At 36.8% G+C, this 15,113-nt stretch overlaps 1 protein-coding gene across 3 annotated transcripts in view; it reads right to left on the bottom strand.

Annotated features, from left to right (window-relative positions):
- Window positions 1-15,113, bottom strand: part of LOC107685091 (RNA-binding protein Nova-1-like) — a 52,897-nt gene that overhangs the window by 9,705 nt on the left and 28,079 nt on the right. For all 3 annotated transcript variants that reach the window (XM_016481576.1, XM_016481578.1, XM_016481577.1), the window contains exon 5: window positions 1,276-1,442. In XM_016481576.1, coding sequence (XP_016337062.1) covers window positions 1,276-1,442 — 167 coding nt within the window. The remainder of the gene's footprint in view (window positions 1-1,275; window positions 1,443-15,113) is intronic.

Here is a 15,113-nt window from a genome sequence, read left to right as displayed (position 1 = left end):
ATATATATATATATATATATATATATATATATATATATATATAAATATTTATTTATTTTAATATATATTTCAAAAATACAATAAAAGAAACATATATAAAATTAGATCATTAAATATCATATATATATGTATATTTGTTTTATTGTAATTTTATAGTAATATATAGAAATATTAGAAATATATTCAGTTATATATTATAGATATATATTTTATTATAGAACACAATATATCATTATAGAATATATATATTTAATTATACATTAAACATAAATGTTAAACAAACAATATGTTTGTGCAAAGTTTCCTATCTATCAGGCAATCTTGATCAAAGGTTTAATCAATAGAATAGGCCTAAGTATGTTTCAAGGAAGTTAGTAATGACTCAGCTGTACAACCTCATGAACATTTTTAATGTATCTCCACATTCTAATCTCTCTGCATCCCTGTATAAAATATAGCTTGTCATATTGCACAACACAGGAGAATGCAGAGAGGGCTTGCAGTGATGCTCTCCCAGCAGAGACAATAATGTGCACTAAAGTGAGATGTGTTGCTCCGCTGATAAGCCCTATAATTACATGCATAAATAATTAGGTCGGCAACTCTGCAGGGGTAAGCGTCTTGGCCTTATGTTCTAGGAATTCAGGTTATGGCCCTGTCTTCACAGAGACTGCTCAATAAGCACAAAGAGGACACTTCCTTAATGGACAGGCTTAACTAAAAATTAAGAACAGAAAATGGTGGCATGTTGTAAATTATTCAAGAATACTGCCAACTCTCTCTTTGCCCTAAGGGTGATTTAATTAAGTAAATGATAAATAAAGGAGAAGAATCATTGAAGTGGATGACAACAATGCAGGAGCCCAGCAGATCAATGCACCATAATAATGGAGTGACCGGTGGTGATGATTTCCTAGACAGATAGCTGGTACACAATCAATGACTTGTCTAATTGAAACACACTCAGAACCTTTGAGAGTTTGTTTGCTCATAACGCAAAGGCCAAACCAAGTGGGACCTGTTTGACGGAGTTAACACTGTCTATTAGAATGAATGATCTAATCAAAATGTCCCTCCTCACTTCATTTCATTCTGTGACTATATTCATGGGTTCGTGGGCTTGTGCTTTTTATTGTAACTTATTAAGTATCAGATCAAAAAAGAAGTGTAAAAAAATCTGATTTAATTGAAGAATAAATAAAAAAGGAAGTTAATTATCCCATGCAAGGACCAAGAGGAAACAGGAAACAGGAGTTAAAGGAAGTGAGGCATCACCTGTTTGACACGGTCAGGGTTGACGGTGGTCTGTGGCTGAAGTATGCAAACTGGCTCTGTTTTCTGAGCGCTCTGCGGCATCTCCCGCACCTTCTCCGCGATGAAGTCATGGACACTGTTCAGCGCCTCTACAGTGCCCTGGACCAAGCAGACGCGCTCGGTTGTTCCTAAAGGAGGCACACAAGGAGAATTACAGTTTAAGCTCAGTGTGATTAACAGATGTTGTCTAAAGTGTGCTGTGAAGTGATTAATAAAATGGCATTTTTCTCAATGCAGTGATGAGGTGAGGGCCAAAGGAGCATTTTTTCTGTGTAATAAACTAAAAACAAGTTTCCAAAACCCGCTGCATTGTTCCAACATGCTTCAGTATTTTCCATGTCAACTTAATTCTTACCTTTAAAAAGATAATTTTTTAAATCCCATGACCAGCTGAAAAATACTTATTCTCGAACGCTTTCTCTTTTAGATTAAATTAATAATGTTGGTGTAAGTTCAAGACAACTGCCATATCATCAAATAAAATATAGTAAAATAAAGTCACCATAAAATAATTACATGAAATATACACATATTTAGTGAACAGAACAATATATACAAATATTTTAAAGAATTATTGTCACATGACCAATAAATTATACACTACTGTTCACAAAGTTTGGGTAATTTGTTAAGATGTTTTATTGTTCAATAAATTGATTAAAAATGACAGTAAAGACATTTATAATGTTACAAAAAATCTATTTCAAATAAATGCTGTTCATTTGAACTTTTCTATTCATTAAAGAATCCTAAAAGAAAAAGTATCACCGTTTCCACAAACAATATTAAGCAGCACAACTGTTATCAACATTGATAATAATATCAATGTGATCATGTGACTAGAGTAATGGCTGCCGAAAATTCAGCTTTGCCATCACAGGAATAAATTACATTTTAAAATATATTCAAAAATATATATTTTTTAAATTGTAATAATATTTCACAGTATTACTGTTTTTACTTTACATTTGATCAAAGAAATGCAGCCTTGGTGAGCAAAAAAAATCATACAGACCCCAAAGTTTTGAAAGGTTGTGTGTGTGTGTAATATAAAAAAAATATATAAAATAAAATATATATATATATATATATATATATTAATTATACAAGCTCCCTATAGTTATCTATCTATGCATGTATTTCCCATGAACCTCATAAACATTTCTGCAGTAACACAAAGTTGTTTTATTACTGCTGGTGTAAGACTGAGGTTGTACGGCATGTTCTTGCGATTGATGGTGTTTGGAGCTAAAACGTTGATGGAATGCTTTTTTCCTTACATAGAAGCAGCATAAAATATCATCAGCTAACAACACCAGGAATCACTGATAACAGGAGACTTACTTTCTGTTTTTACTCAACTAAATCATATAATACTATAGCGCATTGTTTGTATGACAGGCACATACAGTGATAAGTATCAGTCATGTTATCAGAGAGTGAATCCGTCAGTCACTGGGCTATCAATCATATTACACTAAAGACTACAGACATTGTGTTAGGAGACAAACAACCAGCATTAGAGCATCTGCCCATGTAAATACCATGGATCTATGTACATGCAGACTGAAGTTATGGGAGCAGCTGCAATAACAGTCGCCTTGCAATGCTACTATTTTTGGCAGCCTATTCACAGAAAGCCTTCCATTAGACGCTCCAAAGTCTCCACTTTCAATTAACTCTGATACAATATCAGCATTTCAACTCCAATTCCACAGTCTCTTCTACAGAACATGAGGTTAAATACATGCACACACACATACATTCATCATTGTTTTACTGTTTCGGTGCAGACTCTAAAGGAATTAACCAACTGCGGTTCTCTGATTGGTTACTAATCCTTCTACACTATAACATTTTACCTGAAAGTGTGCTTCTGGGACATTTATCCTACAAAACCCACCCTAAATCACACTGCACCATAAGAGAGGCAGTCAAACGTGGCCATTCAGATTCAGAAATAAAAACAAAATCCACCAAAGCTTTAAGTAGAAGGGATGAGGGGAAAAACTCAACTAGACTGATTCGAAGCCAGGATCTCTTGGCTCCCAAGAGGCTGGGAAGCGAATCGGCCCTTATCAGCATGGTGCAGTAGGGTTTTCCGGTTTCCTTATAACCTTCTATTGTTTACTAGCATGAAAATAATTGGGTTCGGTCCCAGACTAGCTATATGAAGCCGTGTTAATACTCTCAAATTGAGGAATCTCAGGATCATGGATGGGATCTTACAAAAAAGAAAAGGAAAAAAAGCTTTGCTGAGCTCCCGACAGCTGGCGACCCAAGAGTAATCTGTGACAGACCAATCGGGGCGGTAGATTATTAGAGCAGAGATCACCATTGTTTTGGCAGGGAGATGAAGCGGGTAGGGTGTGGACAACACCAGTCAAACAACTGCCAGAGATGGAGGACTAGTTTTGAAACATTACTGATTTTTATGGTATAAACATACACACAATGACCATTAAATGAACTCCGGTAACATGTTAAATACCAAATAGCTGCATCGGCACAGTTATGTTCGCATACAAGCAGAAAGCTTATGTGTTGTGTTGACAGTCTGAATGAAGAGGTCCTGGAGAGGTTGTGATGTGTCTGTTGTGAGATACTCAGTGGGATATGGGAAGAGGTGGGGGGAGTTAAGAAAGAGGTCACTGAGGATCTTCTTCCCTCCTGCAAACAGAAGGGTCACTTTCTGACACAAGTTTAGGTTTCTGTCCATGGAGCTCATTGAAAGTGATGGGCAGTTTGCTTTACCACCAATCTAAGCACATAAACACCCCCCTCAGCAGCTCATTGCCTCATCAACGTCCACACCAAGAAATATTACACATACTAGGTAGGGCTGGACAATAATTCAATATCAATATGTATCGCGATTACTCCAGTCTTCAGTGTCACATGATCCTTCAGAAATCATTCTAATATGCTGATTTGCTGATTATCAATATTTAAAACAGTTGAGTACATTTTTTTTCAGGATTCTTTGATGAATAGAAAGATCCAAAGATCAGCATTTTTCTGAAATAAAAAGCTTTTGTAACATTATACACTATTCCATTCAGTATAATTTTTATTATTTTTTTGGGAAAGAAATTAATACTTTTATTTAGCAAGGATGCTTAAAATTGATCAAAAGTGATGATAAAGACATTTATAATGTTACAAAAGATTTCCATTTCAGATAAATAGTGGTCATATCGATATCGGAATTATATCGTATCGACCGAAATTAAGAAATATATCGTGATATCAATTTTGGCCATATCGTCCAGCCCTAATACTAGGGCTAGGCAATATTTTATATATACACAATATTTTCTATATTATGTGGTTGACAATATAAAAGTAACCCAACTTTACATAGTAAATGAGAGAGAATGGATCAAACAAAAATGTCAAAAAATAAAATCATTAAATTGATCCAAAGTGACAGTAAACACTTTAACATTGATACAAAATAATAATAATAAATAAATTTAAATTTCCACAAAATCAATAATGAATATCACGAAAAGGATAAAAAAAACATTCAGAAATAAAAATTTTCTACACAGCCCTAGTACACAGTGACAGCTGCAGGTGACAGTTAAAAATGTAGATTCTGATACAGGCCCTGTGAGTCACTGTGCTGCTTCTGAAATTAAGGGTTTGGTGTCCGTCCATATATACACAGAGGCCAGAGCCCATCTAATAGACCTATTAATCACAGTCTGATTTCAGAATAAGTTTGGATTTGTGCTAGTAGCATTCAAGGAAACACATACAGCTTCCAGTACAGCCCAAGAGTTAAAACTAAGAAAAGGTATTGGGCAGTGAGGAGGTGTTTTATATAGTTGCCTAGGGAATGCCTACTTGGCTCTGTTCACTCTTGTGCTAAATAGTTTTTATACAGTAGTTAAGTAGATGAGTCATTCATTCCTTGTTCTTGTTTGTAGATGGAGCACCTCTTTGGTGATTTAGCTACTGAAAACATTGACAAACATGACCGCATGAGCATGTACAAAACATTAACATGTAATATATGGAATGAAATGTTAGATCATTAAAAAAGAGCCAGTTAAACCTGGTAAATAGTGCAGCAAAGTGAGGTAATGCCTAGATCCTGCTAATTATTTAGAGAGAGGACAGAAACATGGTGGCTCATAGCATGGATGGATATTTTGGTCATTTTGTTTACTCGAGTACTAGAGAGATAAATCAAATCGTCCTGCAGAAACGTGTCTCAAGACCACAGTGAACAGTTCCAGCTATGTCTAGCTGTTTGAAAAGGAGAATACGTTCTGTGTGAACGCCCTCTACTCTCTCCTCAGAGCGCTGCTGCTGCCACAGACTCGGAGTCAGTGTTGGCGCAAATTGCTGTCAGAGCGGTAAGTACTGACGCCATAACCAAACCCAAAATAAAAAAATATGGTTATTTTTTACATTTGCGTATAGTTTCATAATTTCCGAGTACTCTGGCCCATCTCTTCTTGCTACAAAAAAAATCAGCATGTACAGAGGAACCAACTTCTGTTAATATCTGGTACAAAATCAGGTATGGTAGGACAGGAATAGTGCACTGTCATGTAGATCACAAACGCTGATCACAAGTCCCACAACACTAAAGCAGAAAGATAGATTGACCCATTGACTGACAGCACTCTGAACCCATAGAAATGACCACAGCGAGCTCAATAACCAATTAAACTGCTGCGTACCACATGACAAATGACACCAGCTGCTAGGACAAATGGAGAATCTTTCAGAAGACACACTGTACAGGACTGTCCAGGAAACGTCTCTACACCGTATCACAATACGAGAAAAGTTTGACAAGCTTCCTGATTGCCTCCCTCCAAAGAGTCCAACAGCGGCCCTGGAGATTTCATGAACATACGACCCTGCCGGTGGATGAGGTTACAGATGTTTCCTGGATTTGGTGTTAGGAGGAGTTAAAAAGGGGGGTGGGGGTTAAAAAAGTAATCTCCCTTCCTCAGTGACTCATATTTTCCTGTCTGCTCATCAAAGGGTGGCTGATTGCAGCCTCCACGTACCCGAGTCCCACAGGAGCACATGGGTCATTGTTTCAACATAGAGCACCCACTACGAGATGAAGTGTTGACTGTGGCGACGGGCAAATGAAAACAGGGGACACGTGGGTCCTGTTGGTGTCAGTGTGCACCGTTATGTTCATAACTACATGAATGTTTGGGAGGGGGCCAGTCCAGGCATATGACATAAGACACATCACCACAGCAACTGGCAGACCCTGAAAATATTGTGGGGCAGCTGCTGATGACGTAATGTGTTTTTATTTTAAAACAGAAAGGACAGGGTGTTGCATGTGCTCATGTAATCATGAACAGTAAGAGGAAGAAGAAAGATGGGGATTGGAAATTCAGAGAGAGTTTCCATTCAAATCTCTTTATGCTTTTTGAAACCGTATTTTATAGTCTGTCAGGCTGGATGGACACTCCAAATCCAGACGCTTCTCTATGGGCCTACACTACTCCATGTAAGCAGTCACTAGGACAGATGGGAACCTCACTTTCCAAGTCTTCTTAAAGAGATAGTTCACCCAAAAATGAAAATGTTGTCTTTGTTCTGAACCTGTGACTTTTGTTCTGCTGTGGAACACAAAAGAAGATATTTTGGAGAATGTTTTTCAACTGTTTTGTCCATACACTCGTAAAAATAAAGTTTATTTTTCAGAAACAATGGTTCTTTGAAGAACCGTTAACATCCATGCAACATTTGCATTGCACCAAAGGTTCTTTATAGTGGAAAAATGTTCTTCAGATTATTGAAATATATTTCACACTAAGAAAACAATGGTTCTTTTAAGAACTCTTAATAGAGAGGTTCTGTGGGGAACCCGAAAAGTTTCTTCTACTGCATCGCTACAACCCACCCCCCCTTTATTTTAACCTTTATTTTCCAAAACAGTATTGGACCCCATTGACTTTCAATGTATGAACAATAAAGAATGCTCAGACATTTTCAAAATATATTCTTTTTTGTTACACAGACTAAAAGCAAGTCGGTTTGAAACAACATAAAGGTGAGCAAACAATGACAGAATTTTCATTTTTGGGTGAACGATCCATTCAGTCAATTCAACTTTGCTTTTCCAATGCAACAAGCCTCTCTAAACAGCAGAGGAAGGATAGAAGGGTCTCCAAAGAATAACAAAGGATCTGGAAGAAAGAGTGAATTCCTCTTCAGTGATGTCACTCTTATTGAGAAGTGCTGGGTTTGTCCAACCCTTTTCCTCAGTTTGACCCCCAACATCTATAGTGACGTCGCCATGGTTATGGGGCCCATGCCGTGCAAACAGCTGAAGAGATGCCTGGGCTGGGATCCTGTCCTCATCTTTTCCCAAATGTTCTCTCTCACCCTCTCAAGACCTTCCTGCACACCCCTTCCAAGACCTCACAGAGGGACAAAGACAGAGCGAGAGACAAAACAACAGGCAGCGGGTGAGAGAGAGAGAGACAGTGGCAATTCGATAAAAGGGAAAGCACAAGAGATTCTTCATTCAACATGTCCAACTCACCAATAGGGAAGGAGGGGGTAACATTACTCAGAGAGAATCTAAACTCTCCAAAAGAAAGATGAAGAATGAAAAAACGAGGTGGAAGATGGGAAGGGGGGTCTAAACTTTCCTGCCAGGTGCCTCGCTTTTTCAGAGGCTCCTGGGAGCTTTTCCACTTGTGTTTAAGAGCGGATATTTGCCTCAAATTGTGTAATCTATGCATTTTAGATGTGATGTGATTAATTTAGGGCTGTCAATTTAAGAAAAAAAAAATCAATCATGCTCCCAGACCAGTGCGTAAAATTAATCATTGGAGCAATTCATAACTGAAATACCACCGTAATGTTCTTGTGAGTCATACAGGATGCATTTTTGCAAAGCTGAGGGGGTAAAAAGAGTGCAAGGATCTCAAGACACGTTTTGCAAAGTGGTGCTCATGATGCAAGATGCTGAAAAACAATACATATGACACAACTTAAATAATTAAAAATAACAAACAAAAATCCTTTTAATATTAAAAATATTGTGTGATAATACTGTTTTCAAAAATGTGCAGTCCACCTACACTACTTTTCAAAAGTTTTAAGTTGGTAAGATTCTTTTTATCATTTTTAAAACACTTATTTGATCAAAAATAAAGTAAAATATTGTGAAATAATATGCCATTTAAAATAACTCTATTGTAACATATTTTAAAATGACATTTATTCCTGATGCAAAACCTCCCGAAATCATTCTAATATATCTTATTATTATCAATGTTGAAAACAGCTGTGCTACATTTTCAGTATTTCTTTGACGAATAGAAAGAATTTATTTGAAATTGAAATTTTCTGTAACAATGTAAAAGTCTAAAAAAAAAAAATCTCACAGTCCCCAAACTCTTGAACAGTACTAGTGTATATCTATTAACATCTCAAAAATGTGCAATGTCTTTGAATTATATTAATTTGTGGACTTTTCTCTGCAGATTTGTGGTCATTTTTATCAATTTATTGCCATTTCATGTAATAGTTCATTTATTAACAAAAGTAGCCGGCTGACAACCTATATATATTTCTTACATTTCACATATGAAATTAATAAAAAAGCAGGGTCCATGAGCTTAGACACTGACTCACTGTTGATGAGGAAATGACTCAAGAGGCAACCAAGGCCAACTCCACGGGTGTGTTATGCAGATTTCTGAAGAGGGAACTGCATTTGGAGATGGTTAATCTCAAGGGACAGAAAAAAGAAAGAGACACAACTGCCAAAATGGGATGTTTCAAAAGACACATCTGAGTCTGTAATCCGATGTTACTCGCTTCTTAAACTCACATTTCACAAACCTAAGCCCTGCAGATCACAACCAGCTATTTACTGTCATAAATCTGCTGCATACAAACCAAACCTATAAGTCAAATGTTATTTCTGGACGAACACCTCACGTTCTGACAGACAGTTCTCTCAACGTGAACTCAAACTCGCAAACTGAAAGTAAAACAAACTAGTCTGAGCAGCATTTCACTTAACACTCACGACTTTGGCGTTTACATCATCGATAGCTGCATGAGTTATGTCTTCTAATAAAAATATCAAAAAGTATTTTCAGCAGATCTTTTTTTTTTTTTAAGAGTTACAGTCCCCTGATTTATGACTGCTGACGTTTAAACAGAACAGTTGCCTTTGCCTTGCAGGGGAACGGAGAGAAGGTGTAAAATCCATAGATGCTTTAGTGTTTGCTCCTTGTTAGAGGAGACCCTGCTTTACAGCCGATGAATTTAGTGCTGAAATGATTTCAAGTGTTACACAGACTACACAGACTTCAGTCAGATCGACACACTTGTGAAAGATTATGTATATTTTTAATTGTTTCTAGTCATGTGCATTCAACATTGGGACTGAGACGCCATTGCAAATCCATTGCATCTGTGTTTGTGAAGATTTATCGAAACCATCTATCCTCAAGAGGTTCCTGTGGATGTTTAGTTAGCACATTGTTCCAGATTACTTACTCTAGCAAGCAACCAAACAACTGCTCAGCCAAATACAAGAAGATCCAACACATGTATAACAGCTTGTTATACTGAATGCACACTAACCCAAGTATAATGCCTGCACATGCAGCGGCAACATGCACATGCAGTAATACGCTCATGTTCTGAAATGTTTGCTCGTTGCACACCTACACAAAAAGCACCTTCACCATGTATCAATTCACTTCTAAACATGCTTGAATTAAGCTACAAGAGCATGAATTCTATCACACTCGAACACACACTTAATGTCCACCAACGTATCCCAGCGTGCATCTGCAATCTCCAAAGGCCGGTGTGGTAACCGGAGCTGGTGTGAATTCCGGGCTTGCACAAATGATTCAAACAACAGTGACTGATGGTCATCTACATTAGGATATAGAGAAGAGAGTAACACAGTGGTCCCTATAATTCAGTATGTTGTGAACGGATGACCCATTTAAGATCCCTGCTCTGCCTCGTTTTGTCCTTCCTACCTTTAGTATGAATAATGAATCAGTAGAAAGGAGAAAACTGTGCAAGATGATGGAGAGGTTGTCACAATCATCACATTCCCAGTTTGCCCCATAACAAAAGCGAAACTCTCAAGCCATTTGGTAAAAGTCTGTCAATGCCTCTGTTTTGTCTACTTAAGGAGTTTTGTGCCATTGAAATATTTCTAATTTACAGCGTTTCCATAATCATACATGTGATCATATAAGGACAAAAAAATACGGAAAACCTGTTATACAAAAATATACAATAATTGTTATTATTATTATTATTATTTTCATTACGATTATTATAATTAGTTACATAAAAATTAAACAAATCAATACAGAAAGCTATTATTATTGCAATAATGTAAAATAAAAAAGTATTTAATAATTATAATAATGTAATATATAATATTTTTTATTTGGCAGAACAACACAAAATTACAATATTTATGTTTTAAGATTTGATAAATTAAGGTATTTTCTTAATTTCCTTGCATTCAAGCATTAAACCACAGAGCTGTTATTTTGGTGGAAAAAAATGTTATTCCTCTGATTTACACAATTCACATGAGTCATTTTTGTCAGAAAATGCGTATAAATACAAAAAAAAAATACACATAATATATGCCTGCATAATATAGTTTTATTTATGTATCAGTTTGAATGGTTTCAGCTTGGGTAAAACCAGCTAGCTATCCTTCAACTGTCCTTTAACTTGGAAAATGAACACTGTCCCTTATAATATGAGAGCACTAAACACAGAGAGCTCCATTTGCAAAATTCTGAGTATCTCAGTAAAAACACTTGGGATTCCACTAGCAAAATTAGCACATTTTGCTCACCATAAACTGCAAACTAATGAGAGTGGAAGATTGTGTTTACATTATCAAAAAAAAAAAATCATTAGAAAAGCTAAACGAGTACAATGATACTGAGCAAATGTGGAAAACGTGCCATTTTTGCTACAACATCAGAATGCTAACGTAGCCTAGCCTGTTTGCAACCCTTAAAACGTTTCCTTCCTAGATCTACATCTAAATGCTTTTCCCGTCCACATACTCAGTGTCCTCAATTCCTTGAGCGCATCTCCCCACGGAGGGATTGGGTTCCACACAAGTGTTTGGAGCCCAACACACACCTGTCTCGGCTTGCCTGATGTCCATCAAAGATGTCTAAACACTGCCTGCCTGAACGATAGGCAAATGGAGTCAGCTGGCATGGCTGCTCCAAACAACCTACAACAAGACCATCCAACCCCTGCTGCCACTTTCCCCCAACACTGTCATGTCCAAGCACCGCTAATTGCTAAGAGTCCTCTTTGGTCTGGGCCTCCTCCACTGGCCTGTGAGTCATCTCCTCCGAGCCCATTGAGGCACCCAGGCCTGAAGATCCAGAGCCAGCTTTCTGCTCTGGTTCTTTATCAGAGTTTTCAGTGTCTCCAAACCTTGAGCCAAGTTTCAGTCTCCAGCCCACTCCTTATCGCAACCCTTTAGCACTAACTTCTTATTTTTCGTCTGCTACAAGAGACCACCAGAAGAGCTTTCTTTTTTCGTTTTTATTGTTCTGTCCCGTGTTTTCAGTTTTCTATTTTTCATAATGTGTATTAATCTGCTCAGAGTTTACTCAACAGATGACCTTATCCATAGCAACGGGAGAATGCCTGCCGTTTTACATCATGCACACAATCTGTTCCCCATTTCATACAGCTGGAATTCGAGTGAGGCAATGGGGTTGAGTAGCCAAGCAAGGCCGAAGAAGTCAACCTGAAAATGAGACACCCCCACTGCCTTCTAAGGCTCTCAGCACCATGACAATATACTGACAGGCGCACAGAAATACAAAGCGTTTGAAATGAACATACACTGAGTGCAATCGCCAACATATGAATGGAGGTGCATGCAGATGTGCAGACAGAAGGCGTTTGTTGTAACGCAGAGCTGGCGGTCCAAAAACTGCACTTTGGTAGCAGCCACGTCTCTTCTCAGAAGTCAGTTAGGTTGAATTGAAGAATTGGCTCCTCTTCAGTTCATGAGTGCGGATATGAATTGAATTGGCCACACCCCACAGGAAGCTGAACTGAAATTTGAACTGGAATGGCAGGAAGTGGACATTTAATGAATAGAGCGCAACAGTGCCCACCCACTTTTTCAGCAGCATGGGTTATGAAAGTATGTTTTACATTCATTTTTCCCATAGGGATTTATAGGAATCCCAAGTCTTCATTACAGAGTTATAAGACATGAATCAGCTACGAGGTGATTTATGACATTACAAACTTTGATTTGAAGCAAAAAAGTATTTGAATCAAAAGTACTGACTGCTGGTTTAAATGAGGGAAAGAACTACAATGCCATGATGCATTACAGATTACAAAATCTAAAACTATTGATTTAAATATGTTGATTTTATAAATATATTAATAATATATTTTACATTTCATACAAAATATGCATGTATATAATTATTTCAGTAGTCCGGCAGAGAAGAGCGTTTGACTCATTTACATCATTTGCAGAGCTTCATGGGAGTAGGCGGGCATTAAAGTGTTCTTTTGGTGCAATTTAGTTTCGATTCTCTGATTGGTTGAGATTTCTTTGCAGAATCATGGGTAATGTAATTTCTCACCAGGATTCCTGCTGTTAAGCACGATAATTATTTAAGAAATAAGTTGAAATAATGTGGGCATATATCATCGATTAACAACCTAGCTCACGTAGGTCTGTCTTTAGCGGTTTACACGTTATCGTTAAAAATCAATTTCCCCATGGAGTTAATAAATATGATTTTTACCTCCGGAATCCAACCATTTCAGTCTTTTGCCATTCCTATTCGACTGCAATACAGCATTGCAATATTGCAATTTGCTTTTCTACCTTAAATGTATTTCTTTGAATTTCAGTTCATTTTGAATCTACCTTCTTACATTTAAATTTAAATTGCATTTCTGCATCCTGTTTGCTATCTCAATTTAAATTAAATTCAAATTTAGGAAGTATTTAAGAATTTAAAAGACATCATCATTTTAATTCTGAACAATGCACAAGCCTTCTGCACAGGGACAATCATGACACTGCCTCAGGTCACAACTACGACAATCAGCTTGTGCAGCTCTATGGAGTCTACTCTACTTGACTTACTGTACAATTAGGATTCAGCTCCAAAGCCCCTTTAGGCTGCCTTAGTTAAATGTACAGCTCATGTCTAAAAGGACACAATCAGCACTGCCTGTCAGGAGAAGGTTAATTTTGCTGCAGCTGCCAAAATGCACACGTAACCAGAGCTATTATCCAGCTCTGCTGAGGGAGTTTCAGGAGTTAGCAAATGCCACTTCGAATGAAGAAGCTCCCCGTTAGGAACAGAGAAGCATTACTCATTTCTACGGTTAAAGGGTGTGGGTGTCTTCACAATCAACTTGGCTTTCATCCTTCTTCCTGAAATTTGGCATGGAGCTCACGGCGCTGACCAGCCAACTCCTGTGCAGAAAAGTGCTAACATTTCATGACAAAGGAGGCTCTGAAATGCTGCCCCCTCTGCCTGCACCTGCCCAGCGTGGGCAAGGGAGTTGAAACAGTGGGTACGAAGGTTGAAAGCACTGATTGTGAAGTCTTCAGTGCACGTGTGGATCTTCCTCTTTCCGCTTCAGATTCTAGCATGAAAACTGAGAGGTTAGTAGTTAAAGACAAACAGGAATGACTGAAAGATCAATCTTTTTAAGGTGTTTTGCTCTCACTTATTTGCTTGATCTTTTTTGAGAAAGCCCAAGTGGTGCATCAACTAAACGTTTTTGGGGAACATTTGGCTTTGGCGATAGCTGAGAAGCAAATAGCAATTAGCAATCAGCAAAATAGCAATTAGCAATCTTCTTTGTTTCTGCGGTCGAAGGTTTCATGTGACTGAAATGGCAACATCATACAGCCTGGCTGCAACAAGAGTAGTAAACTATAATCTGCATCTTTGTTTCACTTGACTCTAGGCCAGAAATGAGAAAATCCCAGAAGTGTCAAGATATTAGCTTTAGAACTCCTAAAAAAAGGTTCCAAAAAACAAAGATATGCCAAATGTTTTTTTTTTTTTTTACTTTACATAAGAGTGTAGTGGCAATGCCAAATTCATATACTATGGTATTAATATGCCATCACTCATACATTTGCTTTTTGCCTTAAAATAATGTATTAATTTACATATACATACACAAAATAATCTAAAATAATTATATCAGATATTATAGTTAATTAAAACTAAAATGAAAGCCATTTAAAATGTGTTACATGAAATATACGTTAATTGAAATGCAATAAAAATATAAAAACTTTTATTTTACGTATATAATATCAACAATCTTATATATTGTATATAGTCACAATATTTAAAAAATTTTATAATATTAAACTTTATGTATAATTCTATAATATATCATTTATAATATAATAATTTTATTATATAATTTCAATATGTAAAATAAATGTTAACTGAAATAGAATAAAATATAAAAATGTATTACAGCTAGTTGACAAGGCCACATTTCTCATTTTCATTTAGCTTAACTTGATGTACTAAAATAAATAAAACTTAAATTGAAATAAAAAATAATACAAACTATACTATACTTAGACTTGTGCCGGTATTCGGTAATGCGATATATCACGGTAATGAGTGTGCACGATATTGTTATCGTGGGCACTTCTAAATACCGTGAATAATTATATATTACAAATTATTCAGAATTTTGAATGCATTTTAAGAATACTTTTCCCATCAACTGGTCAAAATGCACAACACTGCTGTATG

Source organism: Sinocyclocheilus anshuiensis, unplaced genomic scaffold, assembly GCF_001515605.1.
Source record: "Sinocyclocheilus anshuiensis isolate Anshui unplaced genomic scaffold, SAMN03320099.WGS_v1.1 scaffold914, whole genome shotgun sequence".
In the NCBI taxonomy this organism is placed as follows: domain Eukaryota; kingdom Metazoa; phylum Chordata; class Actinopteri; order Cypriniformes; family Cyprinidae; genus Sinocyclocheilus; species Sinocyclocheilus anshuiensis.
The sequence above is the reverse complement of the archived record's forward strand: the minus strand, read 5'-3'. Positions and strand labels throughout refer to the sequence as shown.